The sequence below is a fragment of the Dermacentor variabilis genome, unplaced genomic scaffold (genome assembly GCF_050947875.1).
Source record: "Dermacentor variabilis isolate Ectoservices unplaced genomic scaffold, ASM5094787v1 scaffold_14, whole genome shotgun sequence".
NCBI classification, from domain to species: domain Eukaryota; kingdom Metazoa; phylum Arthropoda; class Arachnida; order Ixodida; family Ixodidae; genus Dermacentor; species Dermacentor variabilis.
This window is the reverse complement of record NW_027460302.1, coordinates 15,751,453-15,778,409: the sequence shown is the minus strand read 5'-3', so window position 1 is coordinate 15,778,409 and position 26,957 is coordinate 15,751,453. Positions and strand designations below refer to the sequence as shown.

Below are 26,957 nucleotides of genomic sequence, written 5' to 3'. Positions count from 1 at the left end.
ACGCAAGTCGTACAGAGCATTCAAACAAAAAAGCTTTACACAATTTCAATATATATTAGAATATGTATATTTGCTGAACCGCACGAGCTGTACAGGGCATACTGATAACTACGTGATATTGATAACAAGGAGTCGCTTTCATACTGGTATGCTGAAAGACATTGCGCATGCTCAGTTGGTTGAGCAGCAAAAATCTACAAATAATAATGACAAGCAAGCGAAAAAAGCACTTCCGTATAATGTAAATCAAAAAGAAAAAAAGGAACATTAAATTTATACACATATATACATATGCATACACATACATATCAAGTCTAAACGCTATTCAGCATGTTGCAGAATGACTGGACTGTCGGACATTCCACCGTATGGTGGGGAGTGCATTCCACTCACCTATCGTCCGAGGAAAAAACATGTTTTTAAATATGTTTGTTCTACACAAAAATTCCTTTATTTTTTCAGATGATTAGATAGTGTTGGCACGCCTGGTAGCTAAAGTAATATACATACCCTTATCTATCCCCAGCATATCAAGATAAAGTAAATACATGTATTTCAGACGGTCCCTATATCACCTCAATTTTAATGTTTCCAAGTTGGATTTGCTAATAAAACATTCGGAGATATGTGCCAGCTCTAACAGTTGAATATGAATCAAACAGATTTTCTTTGAACTTTTTCTAATTGTGTAATGTTCTTCAGGGTGTACGGGTCCCATACTACCGAGGTGTACTCAAGAATTGGTTAATTACAGTAAAACCTCGTTAAACCGTACCCGCTTAAACAGTAGTTTCGGTTTAAAAGTAGTAAAGTCAATTCCCCGACTCAGCGGCCATTGAACATAATGTATTTAGTATCCGCATAAACCGTACCAGCTTATTGCGTACGCATCGGTTAAAACGTAGCGTTTCCACTTTTCGCCGCGCAAACACGGCGGTGCGTCGTCTCCACTGGGCGGTCCGGCAGAACAACAAGCCTCAGAGATCGGTACAACGGCCTCCAAGCGCCCTGTGCGTTTGCAAGTGAAGCCGCATCAACATCAACATCATTTCGACGCCGTGCCAGAGGCGTGCGTCTATTTGTCGTACAAAAATCCCTCACGTGACCTGATCCTAGGTGCCTAGGGACTGCATCGTTTAGGGATTTTTGAGAAGGCGCGATGCTGGCGCCGAGCGACGCCGTGGCGTGATCGTTCTCTGGACCCCGCGTTGTTCAACATTGCTCATGCGATTGTACGTGCGTTGCTTGTGTGTTGGTTGTAGGTTCTGCGTTACTTGGCGGAAAGCCGCGAGTAGTGGTGGTGCGGCAGTGCGGCTTTCGCCTCGGTGAGCTCTGGCAGTAGAGAATCTGCGTTGTGTGACCGTGCTTGCTTGACAATTGAAATGTCGAAGTGGCCTAGCGCATCGGCAGCGAAGTTCTGCGAACCGCGATGTGGCGTCGCCGTGTCCGACTTTGCTTAACGGACATCGAGGGATGTGCTGCTCGCTACAAGTCATGTAAATGCGACTGCGTCGACCGCCCACTGTTCAGTGCTGAATGTGTGTTAGGTGTGCTGTGCTTGAAACGAGTGGTTCAGCCGTGCAGCGGGGGGTGGTGGAGGAGCAGAGTGGCTTAGGGTCTCCATTTGCACGTTCACAGATATGTACTCCCGTTTTGGTCTCATTAGCGGCTGTCGCGGGATTGTGGTGTGCTCCTTGCCTAGTATGAAGTTTACGATGCTAACACACAGCATGTTCACGTTTTTCCGTGCTATATGTCATTTGCATGACGACAGAGTTGAAAACAAGGCATATGTATCTGTTGTTTTCGTTTGTGTGTTGTAAATTACTACCTGTTGTGGAAGTTCTGGAAGTCTTATTACGCAAGGAGTACGAACGTCAACATATAAACATATTTCTGTGTGTGTGAAATTATGAATTACCCAGAATAGCCTTTACGACTGATAAGTGGGCTACACAGCCTGTGTGAATCAGCTACCTTTTGTTGCGACGCTCTTCCATGTGTTAGACTGATGCATGGTGCGCGTTTATTTCTGTACTGTTGTAAAAAGCATTTGTTTATTCACTCAATACAAAAGTACTGCTTCTTCGCCGCAGCGCATTTTAGTTACGCGGTAAAGGATACTAAAAGTGGGAGGGGGCCGCTATCACCCAGCATAGTATGTCCACTCAGGCGACCTGAGAGGCGGCGGTTGCGCGAGTGTATAATCATAGGGTATAATTAAAGAACTCTTTTTATGTCCAGTGACAGTGGCCCCTTTCCACTTTTAGTATGCTTCAACGCAGTACATTGCTTAGGCTTCACCGCAGAACATAGGTGTATTGCAAAAAAGTTAATCTTAAAAAGCTCAATTATGCAACGTTTCTTTCGTAGTTTGCTACACCGCAATACAGAGGTGGAAATAAGCATTGTGCAGTAAAGCATACTAATAGTGGAAAGGGCACATAGGTTTGCTCATTATTTTCAATTGTGATATAATTTGCAAGTGCATCTGTGCTCTTGGTAAGCTTAATTGACAATTCTTTGTACATTACAAATTAATATTGCAGGGAAGCTTACTAAGGCACATTCGTCATTTTGTAACGCAGTATTCACCTTCAATGCAGGAGCACAATGCGGATTCATACCTATGCTTCTGGCTGGACTGCACATGCTCTTTGAGAATTGATTCATTTTGCATAAGTGCACTGGTACTTTACTCTAAACTGGAGGGCTGAAGTTTATACGGAAGCACAATTTTTATTAAGGGGACAAGATGTTGCCAAGATGGTTGCAGCACAGCTTTTTTTTCTTCCAGGCACCTTTTCTATTAGAAGCTTCCATTGCAGTGTTTCGAGCCTCTTTGAGCCAGCATATAGTGTATATAAAAATCGGACACCGATTGGGAACATCACCTATGCTCTCTGCAATAAGCTGTGCACAGGATAAGTTCATGCCTATGTATAGAAAAAAATGTAGCATGACCAGACAAAATAAAAGGGGGTGGGCTGCAGCAATACTAGGTGTTAAGTGGTGCCTTATCCTTTCCCTTCAGTTTTCTGTTTTGTGCTTTCTATTATGGATCCTCCACAGTAACCACACGAGTGCTGAACTTGAGCTTGTTGGTTTCAGATCTGATGGTTGTTACTAACAGAACAGTGTGATACACGAACAAGGGCGTGGAGGCATCCGGTCACCTTGCTTGTCTCATGGTGTCACTTTGTGAGCACCATGAGCCTCCAGACCAACTCGGAAGAAAGATTTCTTGCAATCGCTTCTGAACTGTATTGCCACCAAACCAACAGTGCTCTCAATGACAACTTTTGGACAGTAGAATACTTGCACCCAGCAAAGTCTAAGAAGGAAGCATTCAGGATGTGCCAAGTGGGCCTTTTGAAGCTGGCCGCATTGCTGAAGGGGCTTTGCCTATCCGCCCTCTTTATGGATGCACAAGGATGATTTCTTCTTTCAGAAGGATTGTTTCAGAGGTGTCACATGGCAACAGTGTTGGGTGTTTAGTAGCAGATAAGTTTGCCTTTGGCCACTGTCAATAATCTGTTTTTTCTCCAATGCCCCTGTGAAGTGCCTACTTTTTGGACACAACGTGCTCTCCATGCATGCATGCATTTTTAGCTTGTAAAGATGTCTATTACCCCTTGCCTCAAGCCGGTCCTTGCTGATGTCAACCAAGAAGGCAGTGGGGAGTATGGCGATGCATACTTACAAAGCACTGCTAATACCAGTGAAACCAGATTAGTGGAGCTGCCGTTTTTTTTTGTCCACTCCATCTTCATCAGTTACAATGAGCAGTTCTTTGTCCAAACAGAAGGCATATGTAGTTGGTCATGCATAGCCTGCGCACTAAGATTTGTTGGTGTGTTACAAGAGACGTGCCTGAGAACCTTAGCAGTGTCTATACGCAAAAACCTTCTGATGTGTTGATGACTTCCTTCTCTTTATCACAGTTTGCCTGATGAAGCCAGCAACTTGGTCAATTAAATGTTCAACAGGCTTCCCACTAGTTTTCCCAGCGTCTCCTTTACCAGTGTGCTGCTCATAGATATCTGTTTTCTTGACCTTGCACTGCACTTCAACCATGGCCACACCTGCTGAACCTATAGTATGTGATCAGAAAAGTGCTATACATCACGTTGCTCCAAACTCATGACAAGCTAGAAGGCCTTGAGGAACACCTTCATTAATTTCCGTCCGCATCATACTGTAGGAAGCTTCGCATGACAAGTGCAACAATTAACATCTGCTGGTTTTTCAGTGCTATTCCTGTCCAGCTTGCTGAAAGCTATCCTGAGTGTTTCAAAAGCAAAACTGCTGCCGGACAAGAAGTGCATAAAGCAAGGGTAGCTATAACCATATATGTCACACAAAATGAAGAAGGCCACCGAGTGTACAGGCGGTTGAATTCATATCCAACAAGCTTGGTTCTCTCTTTGCAAGTGAGTAAACCCAACTTGCCCCAGAAACATGGCCTGTGACAAACTATGTGCCAGATGCTGTGTCCCCTGCAAAGCTGAAGATGTGTACAAGATCCTGACACCCGCAGTGGCTTCTACACTGCGCAAACAGTTTACTATAAGAACGACTGCCTCAACTAATATGCTAATAACATGAAAACGGGCAGAAATTTGGCTATTCATTGGGCCCCACTGCAGGTGCAAGCCACTCTTCCGCCAGATGCGTGTTGTTCACAGGAACTGGAGCTATACAAATGCAGATAAAAACAATGATGTTTGAAAGTCGTAGAGTTGAACTATATTCTGCACAAACAGTGCTACTTGCAGTGCTGGTAACTTATAGCTACAATTCATGGCTGCCCCACCATGCAAAGGCACTATTCTTGAATTAACTTCTATTTATGGTGGCCATATATTGCAAGTACATATCATCCACATTGTGTGCAATATGATTAAATGATGTCAACTTTGATAGCCATTCCTAATCTGAGATACAACAAAAGAACTAATATAGGCAACAAATCGTAATTCAAAAAGACAACCAGTGCACAGGATAAGTGACAGACTTCCTTTATTGAACAAAAGTCACATGTCAACAACAGTGGGTAGCAAGCTTGGGTGACAGAGGCAAAACTTAGCGAAATGCTACACTCATACTCAAATGTAAAACAGCCTATGACACAAAAAACATTATATTTTACTGAATGAAAGGGCAAGACTCCATCCAAGAATGCACTATGGCACCACATAATTGACATGGTGTAAAAGATCTTAACATGCCCTCTCCATAAAAAAAGAAACACTTAAAACATGCCTTAAAAGGCAATGTGCAGATTCTGAAAGCAAGGAAAAACAACCCAAAAAAGGTTTCGCTAAGTCTTTCAATGATTAAAATTGTCAAACTGTCTTGTCACTTCTTAATGAATCTGCACAGCGGAAAAGGATGAAAAGAAAGCCCAATAGCAGGGCCACAGAAAATGTCACCAAATAAATAAACCTTGCTTACCAAGGATACTGGTTTAGTTGTCTGACTCTGCTCTGACTCTGCAAAATAATTGTCTATGAGCTTTTCTTGTTTAGAACGGTTTAGCAGATAGCGGAAAAAATGGACATGAGAGCACTAGGTGCATGCATAGTCGATGCACGAAGAGCCACTGTTTTCTTACTTTTTTTCTCTACTACTATTCACGAATATGTAAGTGCCTTAATAGCACTGCTAAAATACTACTGCAAAACACAAGATTGGGCAAGTTGTGGCATAACGAAAATTGGAGTTCCACTCATACTGTGAAAGTGATGCAATAAATGGTGAAATATGCGCAGGAAGCTTGCTTCATTCGGTGTTTGTTGAAGTGAACACTTGCCAGCGTAAGTCAGTAATCTCCTTTAAAGAAGTAAAATAAGTGGGAGTTGTGCCTCCCAGTGTTGAAGTGGAAAGACAAGTTTTCTTCCTCCTCTTTCACATCCAGACTTGGTCTCTGGTCTCCAGAAAAACAACCCTTTAGCTTCTTACTGCTGAATTAATTTGGTTTTCTCAAAGCTATATTTGAGCTACCCATTGCTAGGTCTCGCGCTCTGCCCCATCAACCAGCCCCATCCAGCAAATCTGAGAAGCCAAGCACTAGAAGATTAATAAAGCAGATGCATCCAATCACTGTCATTACATGTAAGAAGAAAAATTAACATAGTACTGCTTTCACAAGTGGGGCAAGTGATGAGTAAGAATTTGAAGGCGTGGACGCCAGCTCTATATACAGCACGCAGACATTGAACAGGTGTTAGCCAATCATGGCACCTGTTGGCTAGATCGCACTCTCCAGGATCGGTATTCGCCACGACTGTACCTTCAGCAGAGTGGCTGAAATGTAGAATTGTGGACTGCCAATCTTTTGATCATATGCTTGAATGAATCACAATGAGAACTTTATCTGCAATATTCTAGCAATAAATTTGGGAATTAGAGTGACAACACCAGTAGACATCAGAACCAGGGGAGTTGGCCCATAGCAGCTATTGGTGTAAAAAAGAAGACTGGCATAAGAAGAATTGAGATGTGCACGCTACATGCCTTTGTTCTGGTAGTGTTCCACTACTTTGGTGCTACAGTTAATGATCTCGAATGAGTTCAAGGAGCAAGAATTTAGTCCAGAAAAAAATATTACGCATAACAGCTGTATCTAGTTGTATCATTTGCCTATGCCGCTGTATATAACCCTGTCCACACTGCTAGGAAGGGAAGCGTAGCAGAGGGCGGCAGAAAGTTGGGTGGGCGGATGAGGTTAAGAAATTTGCAGGGACAACATGGCCACAATTAGTACATGACCGGGGTAGTTGGAGAAGTATGGGAGAGGCCTTTGCGCTGCAGTGGGTGTAACCAGACTGATGATGATGATGTCCACACTTACCTAAAGCACATGAGTGGCATCCTAAACAAAATTGAGCTTTTGATATTGCTTTGGAGAAAATTAATCTGTTTCAGCCTAACAGTATGTATACATATTGCGCATACCTGCATTCGGTGTACCTTATCACCAACTGTTAAGTCACCTTCTTACCTCATCAGCAAATCACTCCTGCAACCAAGTGTGCTGGTCCGGGTTTTACCTGCATTTCTACCTGTGCAGTTGGTAAAAGTCTTTGGCTGTTTACTATAACTTCATATTCAAACATATGGTTGCATTAGAGGCTTTCACACCACTAATGACTGGGCAGGCTTCACGAAAGGCCACCAGTACCTCCTCATTGCAGACTGTGCTCAACATCCTTCTTGGTTGGACTGTGACTAAGAACCCATACATCTTTCCTCCAAAGCGGCTGGCATTGACGATGGTTTGATGCAGAAAGAGGCTATTGTCTTTCCCAGATGCTGGTTCAGCCTCGCGAGGCACATTCCTTCAGTCAATATGCACACTGTCAATGTGAGTGAGACTGATCAAAGGTTGTCTATGGTGTCAGGTTTCTTGCCTGGTTTCGGTAGTGGCATCATGACCAAGTGTTTTCACTCTGTGGGGAATTCCAATATTCCAGATTTCATTGATTACAAGCAATAGTGCTTGCTTCCTTGTTTCGGCAAGATTCCTCAACATCTGAAAAATGACTCCATCTTTGCCATGTGCACTCTGTGGTGTCTGCTTCGTCAAGGTGGCATCCTCTTGGCCGTATGTCTTTGCATCCCCAGTGCGGGTGATGTGCATTGAGCTCACCTCGACTGAGTATTACGTGCTTGTGAAACCGAATTTGAAGCTGTCAAAGACAAGTGAAGTCGCCTTGGCTGTGGTGCCTGGTTTTGGGACAGAGGTAGACCAATGCCAAAACGGCTTTTAGCCTGCAGTACACCACCGCAACTTTCTGATGAGACATATGTTTATTCAAGCCGTTTCTTCCTTGCCCTAATTCAATAATAGCCAATTTTAGCAGCTGCAAATCAAGCTGACTTCAGAAGACTGCTGATTTTTTAGCCACTTCTAGTAGATTATTGCATGGTTAATTTTCTAGTTGGGCATGACATGCTTTGTGCTTAAAAAATGAACTGTTTAAAGAATTATTGGAGTAATATTAGGACAGGCAACTCTGATTGAATCATCACTGCTTTTGTCGCAAAATGTGGCAATGAGCTAGGCAGATGCTGTCACAAAACCATAGGTTGTACAAGTACAGAAGAAACAAAATTGGAGTTGCGAAATTCAAAGCCATATTTTTACAGCCTCTCTTTATACTGCTGACATTAGAGAGCGTTAGATTAGTGGACGCAAGCAGCGTGTGTAAACAAGCACCATGTTTGGGTATTTCTGGCACCCATGTGGTTTGCATAACCAAGCAGCACACGAGTCGCTTGCGTCCTCTTATGCAGTACTATTATTTTCATTGTAAAACAACCAATATCAAAGTAAGTCTGATCAGCCTGCATCAATATGCTAGAAATTTTTAAGCACTTAAGGTGTGTTGGTTGAATGTTTAAAGCACTTCACCACACCCTTGGTCACTAGACTTGAACTTTCCAGTATTACTTGCTAATCAACTCTTGAGGTGTTTACGTTGCTTTTCTGTGCTGTAAGATTAGTTTGACAGTCCTAATAGAATTGTTAAAGTGAAGGTATGAGCTGTTGTATTGGCCATGTCATTCTATAACTGTTAGATCTGACACTGTCAAAGCACTTGGCAACATTAATCAGCTTCACCTCACTATATATATGTATTGCGGTAGGACCATTCAGCACGTGAAAATAAAAATACCGGCAAATAGAGAGTTCGAGAGCACCTCAGATTATAGTAAAGCGGGCGGGGAAGTATGTTCAGGGTAACAAATGTGTTGCGGTGAAGTTATTGCAGACGTATATACACATTCATTCGTCCCAACTTTGCACTTAACCCTGCGTCCCGTTGCTAAAACTAAGAGCGCGAAAAACGGGCACAAATGCAGCTGAAGATTACAGGGCACAGTATTAGGCTCCACCTCACTGTGCTTATCGCGCCCTTAGTACGAATAATATTAAACATCTACTCTGCATTTCGTGGAATTCTGGCAGATCATGTGACATCACTAAAGCTCCGTTATGTTCACAGCAATACGCGATAATTGTCGTAAAGCCCACGATAAAAGTAAATCACATGAAGTGACGGATAGTGCACTAGCGCTGAACACGACTGAAAACATGCGCTGCCCTATTTCAAGGACGCGTGAACAGTTGTGAGCAAACACCACCTTATGCATTATATTACTTACGTAAGTCGTGGCGAAAAACACGTGCAATACCTCCGCCTACGAGTCCCGTCAAGTAAAAGTGCATGTGCGATGTGATGACGCTGCCGAAAAGGGGCGAACACGACGACGCTGCTGCACAGCGCCGGTTCGCAAATCGCATTGCCGTGGCGCTACGCCACTTGAATATTTCAATCGTCAGCACCAATGAATTCTTCAGAAGTACGGATCTCACACCACCAGAGTTCACCGAGACTTAAAGCCGACATGCCACACCACTACTACTGCGCGACTTTTAGCCAACAAGTACTGATCCCACTGCGGAGACACACGACCAGCGGTCGGCGTGGGCCGGAGATTCAACGCACGCCACGGCATCGCGGTTCGCAGAACTTCGCTGCCGAGGCGCTTGGCCACTTCGACATTTCAAATGTCAAGGAAGCACGGGTCACACAACGCAGATTCTGTACTGCCAGAGCTCACCGAGGCGAAAGCACAGATGGCGAAAGCCGCACTGTCGCATCACCACTACTCGTGGCTTTCCCGCTAAGTACGTACAACCAACACACAAGCAACGCAAGCACAATCACATAAGCAACGTTGAACAACGCGCGGTCCGCGCGAGCCGGTGAACGATCACGCCGAGAACGAACACGCCACGGCGTCGCTCGGCGCAACCATCATGCCTTCTCAAAAGTCCCTAAACGATCCTGTCCCTAGGCACCTAGGATCAGGTCACGTGAGGGATTTTTGTACGACAATTAGACGCACGCGTGCCAGAGAGCGAGAGAGCGCTATGGCGTCGTGCAAGCGAGGACTCGCGTCATGCCGAAGCTCGGATAAAAAAGACGCCGGGTGCTCAGCATAGAAGAAAAATTAGACATCGTCCGTGCTATCGAACGTGACACGAAGAAGTCGGCGCTGGCCCGCGACATGGATCTGCTGTTGACTACAGTGTGTGGCATTTGGAATGCGAAGTTGCTCGGCAGCGCTGCTGCGACCGCGAAGAGATGTCGGCTACGAGGTTCGACTTTTCGCCATCGTTGCCTCTGTTGTTGCCGAAGTGTCGACTAGCGACAGTGATAAGGACGACACGGAAAGCGACAGCACGGGCGATTCAGGTCCGACAGTGGCAGAAGTTGCGCGTTACGTCAGCCTCGTGAATGCAATCGTCGCAACGAGAACAGGGGCGCGATAACGTAACTATTCCAAACGAAAAGTTTTCCGAACTCCGGCACCCGGCAATGAAAAAGGCGCCCCGGAACTTATGCAGCATTAGTGCGCGCGTGCACGGAGAATACGTAACGCCAAGGAGGAATCTGCCGTGCGAATGTTTGCCGAGAGGAGGGGGGCTGGCTGAGAAGCTGGCACGCAGCTTGAGTAAGTTTGAGGCTGCTGTCGTCGTGCTAGGCCGCCTAGCACGAACATAACACTTATGTCGCGCGAAGTGAATAAATACTGCATGTTTTTTCCCCTTTCATCGCACTCTCTCTGAGTTCCGTTTTCTACAGGTAAGTGGGCGATCTCATGCTATTTCGGTTAAACAGTACTACCGTTTAGTACGTACTTTTTCCGAGCTCCGGCCGACTACGGTTTAACGAGGTTTCACTATATGTTTTGTACGCTAAAAAACGGATTTCTTGTGTAGACTGTCGTAGCATCCTTCTCAAATAACCAAGTTGGCGTGTTGCCTCTTTTGTAATATGAGATATGTGCTCGTTCCATCTGAGGTTGGATGAAATTACGAGGCCCAAGTATTTGTAGCTTCTAAACATAGATAGATTATTACCACTGAAACTGTAAGAAAATTTTAAGGGGTGACGTTTTCGTGTTACTGGCATAGCAACTGTTTTCTTTGCATTAATATTCATTTGCCATGTGGCGAACCACGCTTCTACCTTGGCTAGTGAAGAATTCAAACGGACCTGATCATTTATGCTATTGTCTTCTTGATATAGCATACAGTCATCTGCAAATAATCGTATTTTCACGTTTACTTCTTTTATTAAATCGTTGACAAAGATTAGAAAAAGAAGAGGCCCAGGGACGGACCCCTGTGTAATGCCCAACCGCACTGGTGCTGATCCACCCCCCAATGCGCGCCGTCTATAAACACACTTTGCCGCCTTAACAACAGATATGCAGAAATCCATAAAATCAAAGAATCATTTTTAAGTATTGTTTGTAGTTTTAACAGCAGTTTAGTGTGAGACACACAGTCAAATGCTTTTTCAAAATCTATGAATATTATATTAGTTTGGCCCTGTCCGTCTAGAATTGCTGCGAGTTCGTGGATAGTTTTGAGTAGCTGTGTTGTTGTAGACAGTCCATTCCGAAACCCATGCTGCCTGGAATCAATTATACTGTTGTCCTTCAGGAAGACCGAAATATGCTTAAATATAATGTGCTTAAGTTTTTCCACATGAGGGTAACAATGAAATCTGTCTGTACGAAGTCATAAGCGACCTGTTTTCTGATTTGGGTATTGGGGTAACCTTTGCGTACTTCTAGTCATCCAGAACTTCTGCACAAGATAAAGACTTGCTAAATAGGATATACAGAGATATTTCGAACACCACTCAGCATATCTCACGAGAAAAGCAGTAGGTATTTATTTATTATTTATTAATAACTCAAGGGTCCAAAACAGGACATTACATGAGGGGTGGGCATGTAAAAGACGGGATTGATGATGTGGAAATTAGAAATATTAGTCGGAAGACTCAATTGCAGATCTAAAGTGTGCTGTATCGCGGATGAGTGCAGTTTGTCTGGGAAGGCCATTCCAGTCTCTGGCAGTTCGGACGAATAATGACTGCAGGAGCGTAGCGGTGCAGGCTTGTGGTGGGATTATCGAGTTCGGATGGCCTGTTCGACGAACACGACGAGCCAGCTGGACCAGGGCGGTCACGAGGTATGGAATAAAAAAATCTGTGATAGAGGCATAGGCGAGAGATGCGACGACGAGAGGCAAGAGGCGATAGGTCTAGTTTAGATTTTAGTGATGAAACGCTAGTGTGATATGAGTAATCTGAAAGAATAAATCTAGCAGCACGGTTTTGAACACTTTCAAGGGCTTTAGTGAGATTAGTTTGGCAAGGGTCAAAGATAGCACATGCATATTCAAGTTTTGGTCGCACAAGCGTTTTATAGGCAATTGATTTCACGGGTGGTTGTGCCATGAAGAGATTGCGACGGCGAAGGTAACCAAGAATTTTGTTAGCTCAATTAATTATGTGGCTTACATGATTTGTCCAAGATAAATCTTTTTACGTAGGTGAATTCCTAAGTACTTGAAGGAGTCCGTAGTAGATAAAGTGCAGTTGTTAATCTTGTAGGCAGGGAGGATGTAGTTAGGTCGACGATGGAATGAAATATGCAAAGTCTTACTAACGTTTAGGGAGATGAGCCATGTAGCACACCAGTCTTGAATATGAAAGAGGTCCTCCTGAAGAGTAGAGACATCTGCTGCGACGGTATTGATAGGGCAGTATATGACAAAATAATCAGCGAAAAGACGTATTGCAGAGGTTACAGTGAATAGCAGGTCATTAATGTAGATTAAAAATAGTAGTGGCCCAAGAACAGTGCCCTGAGGTACACCACCTAGAACGGAGGTAACGGAAGATGTAAGGTTGTTAGCATACACAAACTGTTTTCGGTTAGTTAAAAAACACTGGATCCAGTTAGGAACAAGTGGGTGGATGTTGAGGCATGACAATTTTAGTAAAAGGCGAGAATGTGGAACCTTATCGAAAGCCTTTTCGAAATCTAAAAACGGCGTCAGTTGGAACGTTAGAGTCGAAGTATAAATGAATATGATGAATAAATAAAGCTAACTGCGTTTCGCATGAGTGATCTTTCCTGAAGCCATGTTGATTGGGGTGAAAGAACTTCAGTGAAGTTAGGAAGTTAGCAACATGAGAGTAAATTACATGTTCCATGATTTTGGAGCATACGGTGGTGAGTGAAATGCGGCGGTAGTTACCTGGGGAAGACCAATCACCTTTCTTGAAGACTGGAACGACTTTCCCTGTTTTCCAGTCTCTTGGAACATTGCCTGTGTCAAGTGATTGCTGAAAGATGATACAGAGGATCGAACTACAGACATACTTCGTATTTTTTAACACTTTGGCATTAATACCGTCAGTCCCACAGGATGATGGCCATCTTCAGGCCATCTATTACCTTAACGATGCCTTCTGGCCTAAAATTAATACCTTCCATTGGTGTAAAATTGAAAAATGGTAAATCTGTTAGTTCACTGGCAGGTTCTTTTGTAAACATTGAACAAAAGGCAAGGTTCAAGGCATCAGGAACATTTTAGTAAGAAATGGATGAGCCAGAATTATCACATAGAGAAATAGAGCTATTAGTTTCGGGTTTTATCATTTTCCAAAAACGACGCGGGTTAGAGTGCAACATGTTTGGAATGGTAGTAGAAAAGAAATTACGTTTTGTGCGTACTTTTAATGAGTTATATTCTTTCGTAGCCTTGTTATATTTTTTCCCAGGCAGAAGAAGAACCTGAGCATTTGGCTACACAAAATAATAATTTTCTTATTGTTTAAGCGCTTTAAAGTAGTGTTGAACCAGGGGGAACGCGCTCTTTCGTGATAGTCGGAATGTCGGACCTATTAAAAACAGCATTTCTGTTTTGAAAAGTGCCCAGTTACTCTCGGTCGACCGCTGCTGATACGTAAGGGCAAGTTCCTCATGAAAGACAAAGTTCACGATTAATGCCTGAATAATCGGCTTTATCTATAGTATTAGTACTTTCTTTGATATTTTACTTTTCAGTATAATGCAAGGAAACGTGGCATGGATGACGGTGTGATCGCTAAGACCACTGACGTACGTAAGAGGAGGCATCTTATCGGGGTGTGATGCTACGATGAGATCTAGATATTTGATGAGTGCTGAGTTATTCGCGTACGTTTAGTAAGAAGCTGCGATAGAGCGAACAGCAAGCAAATGTTTATAAATTCACTAGCCATGTTTGTTTGTGTTAGACATGACGCAACATTACTCCAATAATAGTTGGAAAGTTGAAGTCCCCGAGTAACAACATGGGGGTGTTAGGATAAGCCGTTGTTAGTTCAAACAACGCACCATGAAAAAACGAAAGAAAGGAACTGTCAGTGCTGGGTGGACGATAGCAACAGCCGATGAGCGTGCGCGGTGAAGTGGCATGGCAGCATGTCCAAATCATTTCTAGAGGCGTTCTTATATTTACAAAAGAGCACTCAAGTTGGCAAAGAGTAGCAATAGCCACACCGCCGCCACAGGTTCCATCGCACCTGTCTTTGCAAAAAATATCAAACTCTGGTAGACCAGGAAGAATTTCGCAATCAAGTATTGTGGAATTTAACCATGTTTCCGTTAGTACTACAATGTTAGTGGACGATGAGGAAATGAGGCTGCATAATGAATCCCGTTTGGGTATCAGGCTGTGGATGTTAGTGTAGAGCAACGATAGATTTTGCTTAACACGCCGAGTCGGCCTCAGTGGCTTTTGCACTTGCTGCTAGGATTGACATTCGACAACAGACTGTTTAGCGTGATCCTAAATGTAGGTTTTTCGGCCAGAGATAAGTTTGTCGTAACGGAGCTTGAATGTAGATTGTTGCGCTTTTCCAAATTCAATTAGACGTCTTCTGGCCAGACGAGTTTCCGGGAAGAAGTCTTTGCTAATGCCGTATTCGGTGCCCTTCAGCTTACTGCTTGAGAAAAAGATGCCTTCTCATCTTTAAAGTGGGCGAATTTTACTATTATTGGCCTCCATTTTCCCTCCTGAAAAGTTCCAAGTCTGTGGGCACATTCTATATCACGACTTTGAACAGTTACGCCCAGGTTTTTGTGGCAGTGTTCAATTATCAATTCCTCAGAAATACGCTACGACTAACTTCGCGCATCGCTGAGCCCGTAAAAAAACAGGTTACATCTTCGGGATCTGTTTTCTATCTCATTAATGCGGTCAGTCAGCACAATTACCTGAGCAGCGCTGCTATTAGCGACGCTTTCTATGTTATTTACTTGGGACTTTATATTCGAAAGTGACAACAGGTCGGATTCAATCTTGGTCAACCGTGTGCTGAGTTTGCTGAACGTTTTCTCATGATCAGCAAGGGTTGACCTAATTGAATTTAGCTGCTCAAGCATGGCCGACTGCCCGATTTGCATCGTCTTCAGAACATCAAGCATATCAGCAGGAAGTACAGTTCGATCATTTCTAGGTCCAGGATTAGACTCAATATCTCCTGCCAACAAAAGTAATTTCAATAGCATGCGAGCAGGTATGCTGTCCATTCCGATTTCTTTGTATTAACATTTAACAAGAGAGATAAAATGCCTTCTTCGGTCACCGAGATATTTGCACTTGGCGGGCAATCAACTGAAAAGTAATAGCTTGGTTTGATACCGTCATCATCCATAAATAACGAACAGAAAAATTGATTGAAAGATTTTGCTATGAAACTTTTATCAGTTACGGTTTTCCCGTCGATGTGGAAACTGGACAAGGGCTGCTTTTTCTAAGAAATATGACGCCAGAACTTTGCCAGGGAAGACAGCAGAAAATTCTTCAAAGACACACCTTGATAGTATTCCTTCGCTTTTCTAATGCTTTCCTTTAGTTGCAGAGGTATGTTGGAAAGTTTACTGGCATTGCCCTCTGTGGTATACTGGCGGTGCTGTTTTCTTATTTATTTAGCCTTACGTTCCAGCCGCACTATCTCCTTTGTAATCCATGGGCGTGTGCACTGTTGAATGCTTAGTCTCATTGGAACAAAGTCGCTGACACATTTTAAGACTAGGTTCCTAAAGAAGCACCACAGCTCGTTCACGCAGCACGTGCCCGATTATGAAAGAAGTATGAAATCATCCAGCTACCTATCCATGGCATCCAATATGTCTACGTCCTTAGTGTGGCAAAAGTTTAAAACAAGGCATTTTTTTTGCTTGATTTCAGTCTGACGGCCAAGTTGAATTGTTAAAGAAATCATTTTGTGATCAAATACTCCGTAAAAAATATGTACTTCGGAATCACGACTGAGCACTGCACTGCTTACAAGGAATAGATCTAAAATTGAACCTGTATCATTCTGAATGCGCGTGGTTTCTTTTACTAACTGAGCTAAATCATGGAATAGTATGAGGTCATCAAAAGGTTCAGCAGCACTAGAAAGGGGCTCAGGAAAATCGGCACTCCAGTCGATTGAAGGCATATTAAAGTCGCCACCCAAGAGGACATTCCAAGAATAGCTTTAGCTAGAGCAAAAGAATTTGCTCAGCTCGAGGAAAAAGTTATCTTGAGTAGAAGGACGTAGAAGCCTCCTACGATTAAAGTGTGCCAATCCAAATATACTTTAATGAGGACACACTTGCAGGTATATCAGGTAACCTGGACGCCAGTAGTGACTGTTGATAAATAATTGCAACACCACCGCCGCGCGAACTTCTATCTTTACGATGACTTCTGTAACCTGGTGGTGTTACTTCATCAGAATTGGGGTGAAGCCAAGTTTCCGTGATTATAAGAATATGCGGCTTGTATGTTAAAATGATACTTTCAATATCATCAGATTTATTAACAATGCTACGTGCATTAAGGTTGATGAAACGGAGGGGCTTTTGGGCATCGGTTTGGATTCATTGTGACTGCTGTCTTTCTTCAGTTTGTCTGCTTGTGGGAATCCTTCTGTCACTTACACCATCCCATCGGAACAGCTCGCCATTAATCCTAATTTTGTCGTACACTAGTTGGACTTTCCCCCCAGCAGCTCTAATTTCGGAGGAGCCATCCCAGAGTTTCTTTCTTTTAAGTCTTGTGGGTGCTGATAAGTCTTCCGAGACCGAAATATCTTTATTTTTGAGTTTGAAACAATACTGTAGTACGGCCATTTTTTTGCGGTGGTCGAAAAGTTTGATTATGACTGGGCGTGGTCTAGTCCCGTGTCTGCGCCCAATCCTATAAAGTCGTTCAGCCGAAGAAACTTGCACACCAAGAACGCTCTTAAACACACCCTCTAACACAGACTGCTTTAAATCATCATGAGCTTCGGCAGCTGTTTCTTTGACCCCGAAAACCGGAAGGTTGTTCCTCCTGGAACGATCTTCTAAATTGACAAATTTGTCTTGCAATCTCTGCACACTTTTCTCGAGGCCAGAGACTTCGTTGCCGACTTCTTTAATAGCCAATGCCGACTAGTCAACCACCTTTAGCTTCATTTCAATTTCATCCAACCATTTTTCTATTTTCTTCTGACCATTAAGTAGTTCGTTTAACAGTTCATCAGTCGCAGGCCCAGGTCCAGGATTGGGCTCTACGTCCCCAGAAAGCATTGGAAAAGAGAAGACAAAATCCTGAACAACCAAACAGAGCATACAAAGGCTGCATGGGCACATCAGCTGGATCAAACATCTATCGCTGGATTTAACAGTAAAAGCTTCGTTACTGACCTGCATGTAAAAACGCAACGGGTTGGTCATGTTGACTGGCAGCCAGCTGACGAGCCCACTGGAAGGTGCTGGTGGTGGCTGGCTTCTTATATGTGCTCTTGATGATGTCGATAGGCCTGGACGCGTTGACACCCAGCGATCATCATGGTGTGGCGGTGCATACGTGCAGTCTCCGTAGGAAGCCCCCGTGGTGATGAACAAGGACGCTGAATCTTTCAATGCGCTGACTGCTGTCGTGCCGAAGAGGAAAAACTGCATGTAAAAAAGCAACGGGTTGGTCATGTTGACTGGCGGTCAGCCGATGAGCCCACTGGAAGGTGCTGGTGGCGACTGGCTTCTTAAATGCGCTCTTGATGATGTCGATAAGTCTGACGCGTTGACGCCCAGCGATCGTCACGGTGTGGCGGTGCGTACGCGCAGTCTCCGTAGGAAGTTGCCGTAGTGATGAGCAAGGACACTAAATCCTGCAGTGCGCTGATCGCTGTCGTGCCAAACAGAAAAAACTGCGTGTAAAAAAGCAACGGGTTGGTCATGTTGACTGGCGGCCAGCCGACGAGCCCACTGGAAGGGGCTGGTGGTGACTGGCTTCTTAAATGCGCTCTTGATGATGTCGATAAGTCTGGATGCGTTGACGCCCAGCGATCGTCACGGTGTGGCAGTGCGTATGCGCAGTCTCCGTAGGAAGCTGCCGTAGTAGATCGTAGTTGGCCACGACCACAGCACCACCACGCACCAGGCTGGAGCGAGCAAGATGAATGCCAGCGCGATATCAAGACTACAAGCTTGCCTGACTGCAAGAACGTCGTTCGTGTCATGTGCTGTGAAGTGAGTGCGCGAAAGTGGATTGATCTTTCTTTTTCTTTTTTTTTTATGAGGGGGAATGTGTTGTGAACAGGGGGCGCTGTCAATTATATCATCTGCATATAAGCGATTGCCATCAGAATAAATTTTTTTTTCCTGTGATTCCCCGCAAATGTCTTATCATTTGGTGCTTCGCATCACCACAATCTGGCACAGTCAGCACGATGAACAAAAGCTGGGCCAAAGGCAAGCAAACCAGTAGGAAAAGACAAGACGGAGGCAAGCGAGGGACGACATTAAGTTTTAGCTAACAAGCAAAGTGATTTGCAACGTCTGGCTAATATCTGTGGACAGGAAGGCAACAATTTAGGTTTGAAATTTAGTGTTAGAAAATCAGGTGTTATGGTATTCAATGAAAACAGTGAACAGACAGTGGCAATACAGGGCCAAGAAATACCTCGGGTAAGAGAATATAAATACTTTGGTATATGGATAAACGAAGGCAATAAATATATTGAAACACAGGAAAATCAATAACAGTCAAGGGGAAGAGAAATGCAGCCATAATGAAGCACAGAGCGCTATGGGGATACAATAGGTACGAGGTCCTCCGAGGTATGTGGAAAGGTGTAATGGTTCCAGGACTTACTTTTGGAAATGCGGTTGTTTGCTTTAAATCAGGGGTACAATCAGGACTCGATGGGAACCAAAGGTCAGTGGGTCACCTCGCATTGGGTGCTCACAGGAAGACTACAAATGAAGCTGCGCAGGGTGATATGGGCTGGACTAGTTTTGAAGTGAGGGAAGGTCACAGTAAAATTGATTGTGAAGAACGACTGAGGAATATGGAAGAAAGTAAATAGGCTGGGAGAGTGTTGAGGTATCTGTACAGGAAAAGCATTGATTCACAGTGGAGAAAAAGAACTTGGAAGCTTACCAGCAAGTATGCGGCCTGTAGGGTGGGCAACACAGCAACAAAGAATGTCAAGCGGAAAGTCAGAGAGGCTGAAATAATCTCATGGGTGACGGCAATGGAAAAGAAACCCGCCATGAGTAACTACTTAAGAGGAAAAAACGAAAGCAGGAAAGAAACACTTGATGATAACTCAAAGGTTAGCTCATTACTTTTTGAAGCGAGATCGGGATGCCTTAGAACATGCACCTATAAAGCGAGATATAAGAAGGAAGAAGAAGCATGTGCTTGCTGCGGTAAAGCTAGGGAAACGACGGAGCATATTTTATTAGAATGTGAAGACGTCTACCCAGCGGTCGATTTAGGCACCACCGGCCTCATTGAAGCCCTTGGGTTCAGCGGGAGCAGTGGTAAAGCAAACATGTCTGCAATAGAGATTAGCAAGAGGTGATTGGAAGATTAGTGGAAGAAAAGTAGGGAAACGACAAAAAACGGAGACTAACAAAAGCAAAGTTCACAATAGGGAGTGAGAAAATTTGGTTGTGGGAGTTCATAGTGTTTTTTTTTTTTTTCTTTTTTAACTTAGGTAGGACATTCGGCATTCGGCGTAATAGCAAGGTAGGACATTCGGCAGTATAATAGCAAGAGCTTGGTGGCGCAACCCGCCAACTTGTTCCAAAGGGGACGCTCATAACATCCATCTATCCATCCCATCCAACCTTGAAACGTGGTACGTGCGGGCGGCGCATGGGTGGTGCAGCGGTCAAGCACTGGGCTTGGGCGCAATTAAAAACAGGCGGCCCTGCATGTGCATGCATTAGGGGCAGGGGGGTGCAGTCGTGTTGCCTGGTGTTTGTCATTTCAAGGATGCTGCGCACATGTTCAGTAAGTTAACCTTCCGGGCTTGTGACGTAAAATGATAGGTGCTTGACAATATTTATTGCTAAAGGTACTTTATTGTAAAGGTGCACTTCATCTACGCTAAGACAGCAGCTATCACAGCTTCTTTCTAACTAACCCCAAACAAGGCACTAACTCGATCCCAATATTTTACGGTGAAGCTGCGTATGGCTAGCCTATTCGTCTGTCCATCTGTCTGTCATCTGTACATGCCGTAAACTCCTCCGGCGCAGCCCCATGCGAATGCACGAAAAAAAAAAAAAGCAAAAGAGAGGAACGTGATTGGCTGCGCTAGTAGTGACGGCGCTGCTCTCTGTCGCAGCCGAGCAGCCGCGCAGCAGTTCCTCTCCGGCTCCAAAATGGGTAGGCCACGCATCATACATACTCTTGAGGAGCAGGCAGCTTTGGAGCAGCAACGCTGTGAGCAGAACCGGAAGTGAGCTTGTCTACACCATGCCGATGCTGCAGCCCAGGCACAAGAACAGGCTCATGCAGCCAACCGCAAGCAGCAACTGCATACCGAAGATCCGGCAGCCTACCAAGCCATCGTTTAATGAACCGTCGGGATTAACCCAGTGATAAACACTGGGGTCGCATGTTTCAGCTTTGCTGATTAACCATCTGTACAGAGTGCTTGGGCGGTGATTTCTTTCTTTATTTCCTTCATTTCGTCCTGGCTAACTCAGAACTAGCCTATTCGAGCGCGCTATCTTATGGTGCAGGCGGGAGTAGAGTCACGTGGTGTTCGCCATATTTAGCAGGGTTTATTTATCAGTCAGAAAAAATTAGTATGCAAGTAGTACATTGCTGAAAATACTGCAGTTAGACTCGGCTGTGCCTACAGATGCCTCATTGACACTTCGATAATTATGATTGTATGTCTCAACTTAGATCATTAATTACAATTAGCTAATTAAATATCAGTGACGAAACAATTACTGGCAGCTACCCCACTGTACTGGAAACAATATTCACTAGGTCTTCTTTGAGTAATGCATTGCTTTTCTTTTTTTTAAATCTTGGTACATGATAGTTAATTGGGACACCCTGCACATCTTTATGACCTCTGCATGCAAGTGACAATGTTTCGATCTCTGATAAATGTTGCAAATTATTAGAAGCGCATGTAATTAGTCATTAGCTTTGCTCACTGGAAATTGAAGCGATACTGAGGTGCATATAATTCACGTGCATTTCACACACTGCTGAAGAAAGACTCTGATGAAGGGGTCACTGAAGCTTGCAGGTATTTCTTCAGGGACAAAAAAGCACAAAAAGCATTTTTAAGCGAGGTGAAAATACACCAACATATTCATTTTCTAGGCATAAGCTATCCATGCCTTTAGAAAGAACTGTTAATTGGGTACACCACCTTCTCTTTAAAAATATAAACTTTGTCCTGCATATATATTTAAATATATTGTGTATGTGCATGGTGTTTACAATGAAAATTTAAAACAATGTTCAAGTGAGAAAATATGGATGAGGCATCCACCGCTCGTACTTCTAATGCGCTTGTTAGGATTTGCAGAAAAAAGGAAAATATGAATTAATATCCGTGCATGTCCTCGTCAACAATGATGCAGTAAGCTATTAGCCACAACAAAATTTTAATTGAAAAGGTCGAGGCAAATCAACAGAAACCTCAAATGCTGTGGGTTAGAAGACTCTGGCAATGACACGTTAGGTTGGGGGGGAGGGGGGCGTAGGCTACAGTATCCCCGGGGGAGGTTCAGCCCCCGCCACAGAACTCCGGAGGGGCTCAGGCCACGGGGGCCCTCCATAATCGGCGCCAGAACATAACACAGACGTCATCATCATCGTCATCATCATCAGCCTGGTTACGCCCACTGCAGGGCAAAGGCCTCTCCCATACTTCTCCAACTACTCCGATCATGTACTGATTGTGGCCATGTAGTCCCTGCGAACTTCTTAATCTCATCCACCCACCTAACTTTCTGCTGCCCCCTGCTACACTTCCCTTCCCTTGGAATCCAGTCTGTAACCCTTAATGACCATCGGTTATCTTCCCTCCTCATTACATGTCCTGCCCATGCCCCCATTTCTTTTTCTTGATTTCAACTAAGATGTCATTAACTCGCGTTTGTTCCCTCACCCAATCTGCTCTTTTCTTATCCCTTAACGTTACAACTATCATTCTTCTTTCCATAGCTCGTTGCGTCGTCCTCAATTTAAGTAGAACCCTTTTCGTAAGCCTCCAGGTTTCTGCCCCGTACGTGAGTACTGGTAAGACGCAGCTGTTATATACTTTTCTCTTGAGGGATAATGGCAACCTGCTGTTCATGATCTGAGAATGCCTGCCAAACGCACCCCAGCCCATTCTTATTCATCTGATTATTTCAGTCTCATGATCTGGATCCGCAGTCACTACCTGTCCTAAGTAGATGTATTCCCTTACCACTTCCATTGCCTCGCTACCTATCGTAAACTGCTGTTCTCTTCCAAGACTGTTAAACATTACTTTAGTTTTCTGCAGATTAATTTTTAGACCCACCTTTGGCTTTCCCTCTCCAGGTCAGTGAGCATGCATTGCAGTTGGTCCCCTGAGTTACTAAGCAAGCCAATATCATCAGCAAATCTCAAGTTACTAAGGTATTCTCCATTAACTCTTATCCCCAATTCTTCCCAATCCAGGTATCTGAGTACCTCCTATAAACACGCTGTGAATAGCGTTGGAGAGATTGTATCTCCCTGCCTGACGCCTTTCTTCATTCGGATTTTGTTGCTTTCTTTATGGAGGACTACGGTGGCTGTGGAACCGCTATAGATATCTTTCAGTATTTTTACATACGCCTCGTCTACACCCTGATTCCGCAATGCCTCCATGACTGCTGAGGTTTCGACTGAATCAAACGCTTTCTCGTAATCAATGAAAGCTATATACAAGGGTTGGTTATATTCCGCACATTTCTCTATCACCTGTTTGATAGTGTGAATATGGTCTATTGTTGAGTAGCCTTTACGGAATCCTGCCTGGTCCTTTGGTTGACAGAAGTCTAAGGTGTTCCTGATTCTATTTGCAATTACCTTAGTAAATACATTGTAGGCAACGGACAGTAAGCTGATCGGTCTATAATTTTTCAAGTCTTTGGCGTCCACTTTCTTATGGATTAAGATTATGGATTAGGGATTATGCTCGAAGTCAAGAGGCATTGCGTAACAGAGTGGCCAATTTTTCTAGAACAATCTGCCCACCATCCTTCAACAAGTCTGCTTTTACCTGATCCTCCCCAGCTGCCTTCCCCCTTTGCATAGCTCCCAAGGCTTTCTTTACTTCTGGCGTTACTTGTGGGATTTCAAATTCCTCTGGACTATTCTCTTTTCCATTATTATCGTGGGTGCCACTGGTACTGTATAAATCTCTATAGAACTCCTCAGCCACTTGAACGATCTCATCCATATTAGTAATGATATTGCCGGCTTTGTCTCTTAACGCACACATCTGATTCTTGCCTATTCCTAGTTTCTTCTTCACTGTTTTTAGGCTTCCTCCGTTCCTGAGAGCCTGTTCAATTCTATCCATATTATAGTTCTTGATGTCCGCTGTCTTACGCTTGTTGATTAACTTAGAAAGTTCTGCCAGTTCTATTCTAGCTGTAGGGTTAGAGGCTTTCATACATTGGCGTTTCTTGATCAGATCTTTCGTCTCCTGCGATAGCTTACTGGTTTCCTGTCTAACGGCGTTACCACCGACTTCTATTGCGCACTCCTTAATGATGCCCATGAGATTGTCGTTCATTGCTTCAACACTAAGGTCCTCTTCCTGTGTTAAAGCCGAATACCTGTTCTGTAGCTTGATCTGGAATTCCTCTATTTTCCCTCTTACCGCTAACTCACTGATCGGCTTTTTATGTAACAGTTCCTTCTGCTCCCTCCTCAAGTCTAGGCTAATTCAAGTTCTTACCATCCTATGGTCACTGCAGTGCACCTTGCCGAGCACGTCCACATCTTGTATGATGCCAGGGTTACCGCAGAGTATAAAGTCTATTTCATTTCTAGTCTCATCATTCGGGCTCCTCCACGTCCACTTTCGGCTATTCCGCTTGCGGAAGAAGGTATTCATTATCCGCATCATTTTCTGTTCTGCAAAGTCTAATAATAACTCTCCCCTGCCATTCCTAGTGCCTATGCCATATTCCCCCACTGCCTTGTCTCACACACAGATGTGTATTTCAGTAAAAATATTCAGGCACTACGCTTATACAGGCGGGAAATATTATACTATACCACAGGCAGGAAATGTTCACAAGGCGAACGTATGGGCTTAAACTTTAGGCTAGATTGCTGCAATGATGGTGTTCATTTATCAGTGTTTAACGATCGTACATTGTGCCTTGCTTTTTCACTTTCTGAAAGGAATAAATTCTTTTGCTTTAGGAGCCAATACCACCGTCTGGTTATTAGTGCAATGAGGGACCTGGAAACAGCTCTGATCACCTGCAGATTTTTTCAATGTGCACTTAAACCTAAGTGCACGAGCGTTCTTGCATTTCGCCCTGTTTGAAATTCTGCAGCCACGACCGTGATAGAAACCGCGACTTGAAGCTTGCTTCTTGACACTCGCATGGCACGTGTTTGCTAATGTAAGACAGTTTCCGGTCATGTGCACTTTCATACGTTTCACATGCACAATTTGCATCTCGATGAACACAGCACCTTCAGCTATCGCTGCCGCAATTATTCACCTTGGTTTGTCCTTTTTTCGTGGGATTGCACAGCTAATGTTTTACGGCCAAAGTTGTGTCAGTCTTTTTTGATGTACACCATATGCCTCAACTTTGTGTTTGAAACAAATTTGTTAGCGTAAGCGAAAGTACGGCAAAAAAGACCAGTTATCTGCTGGGCTCGAAACTTATAAAAGTATTGCTTTACGTAAGCTTTGTAACTCCATTTTTACGGTGAGGTGGAAATATTTCAGTGCACATAACCGTACAAACTGCGGAACCTAAATTCCCGCTGTCCGTCACGGCGGGCCTTTAGGGGATCCGACATATGGCAGTGCAGCTGGACGTACAGAGAAGTGTGACGCCGCTATTCGGGTTTTGAGTTCACCTACTTATTGGAGCACCCAATGAGCAAAGGCGACGCAGCTCACCGAGCGAGGTTTGCACCAGCTCTGTGTCGTCGAACTCGAGGGCCGGCTCGAAGTCGCAGTCATGGTTGTCCGGCATGCTGTCGCTGTTTGTAGAGTCACCTGCACGTCGGCGACACTGGTCAGCGACGAGATTGCATACGGAAAGGACTACGAGTACCATCTTACACAGGGCAGGAGCAAAATGAATTAGTGCAAAGGATACACGGGTGCATTTTGAATGCAATGCACAAGTCAAACGGTATATGATGTACCAACAACTATGGTTCAAGTTAACAGAATGACATATACTATGCACGAAATTATTTCAATGTCTAGAGAAATTGCTGCATGGCATCACTGCCACGCCAGTCTATCACTAAAGCTGCTCGTACCGGGCCTTACATTCTTGACAAAATGATTTCTCAGAATTTTTAGAATGGCAGCCCACGCACAAATGTAATTTAAAAAATGAGAAAAAATAAACGCCAACACCTATCTTAAATCTTTTCAGACTTAAATATTAAAGGTACCAAACAACCACACAGCTCAAACCTGCATTACTAAGTGGGTCTTGCAGCGGCACGATGAGCACATGGTTCAAATTTGTCTGCACTGTCTTTCAGATTGCCGCTTGCACCAAATCCAGATGTCTTCAGGAATGCGCTACCTCTGCGCATGATCCCTATGGCCCATCCTTCGAAACGTTACTCGGGGCCGCCATATTTGCGTCATTTGCGTCAGATTGCGTCATTTGGCAGCAGCAGTAGCTGGACGTGAACTCGTCTCTCACGAACGCCGCTTCCATTTTTTCAGCTATCTGCTGCTGTTTCGGCGCCTGTCTTCCTGGCTTTCCTGGGGGTTGTCAAGATTCCTAATCATCGGGCCTCCATCACCAGCCAGTACTCTGCTGCTCTGCGCATGCCCAGACACATCTACACCAAGCGTGCAATTGACTGACCTACGACGTCACCGGGATCTGGGCGCCACCTTAGGCCATAAAAGCGGCGGCCTCACAGTGAAACAAGTCATTTGGCAGCAGCAGCAGCTGGACGTGAACTCGTCTCTCACGAACGCCGCTTCCATTTTTTTCAGCTATCTGCTGTTGTTTCGGCGCCTGTCTTCCTGGCTTTCCTGGGGCTTGTCAAGATTCCTAATCATCGGGCCTCCATCACCAGCCAGTATTCTGCTGCTCTGCGCAGGCGTGCAATTGACTGACCTACGACGTCGCCGGGATCTCGGCACCACCTTGGGCCATAAAAGCGGCGGCCTCACAGTGAAACGAGTCATTGAAACGAGTCAGCTGGACATGAACTCGTCTCTCACGAACGCCGCTTCCATTTTTTCAGGTTGGTGTCACAACCCTATTTCGTAAAGCCGAGCTCTATTTTCTGAAGAGTGCTCTCGCTGCTGCTGCTGCCATCTTGCATTTGTTAGTCTGTGTTCGTAATATCCGTGTTATTCTGTTCTTTTTTGTGTATGCTTGTGACATCATGACATCGTTGCAAGATACTATATGCACTAAATGTAACGGGAACTTCAATACTGATGAAGGCTCAATGTCTTGTTGCAAATGTCTCGGGGCCTATCACTTAGGCCCATGTTCAGGGATTTCCGAATCCACGTTCAAGTCAAAGGGAG

The 26,957-nt window shown here is 44.3% G+C and overlaps 1 protein-coding gene across 3 annotated transcripts in view; it reads right to left on the bottom strand.

Annotated features, from left to right (window-relative positions):
- RhoGAP68F (Rho GTPase activating protein at 68F) overlaps positions 1 to 26,957 on the bottom strand; it is a 230,520-nt gene that overhangs the window by 165,814 nt on the left and 37,749 nt on the right. For all 3 annotated transcript variants that reach the window (XM_075677914.1, XM_075677915.1, XM_075677917.1), the window contains exon 2: positions 25,341 to 25,439. In XM_075677914.1, the coding sequence (XP_075534029.1) occupies positions 25,341 to 25,439 (99 nt within the window). The remainder of the gene's footprint in view (positions 1 to 25,340; positions 25,440 to 26,957) is intronic.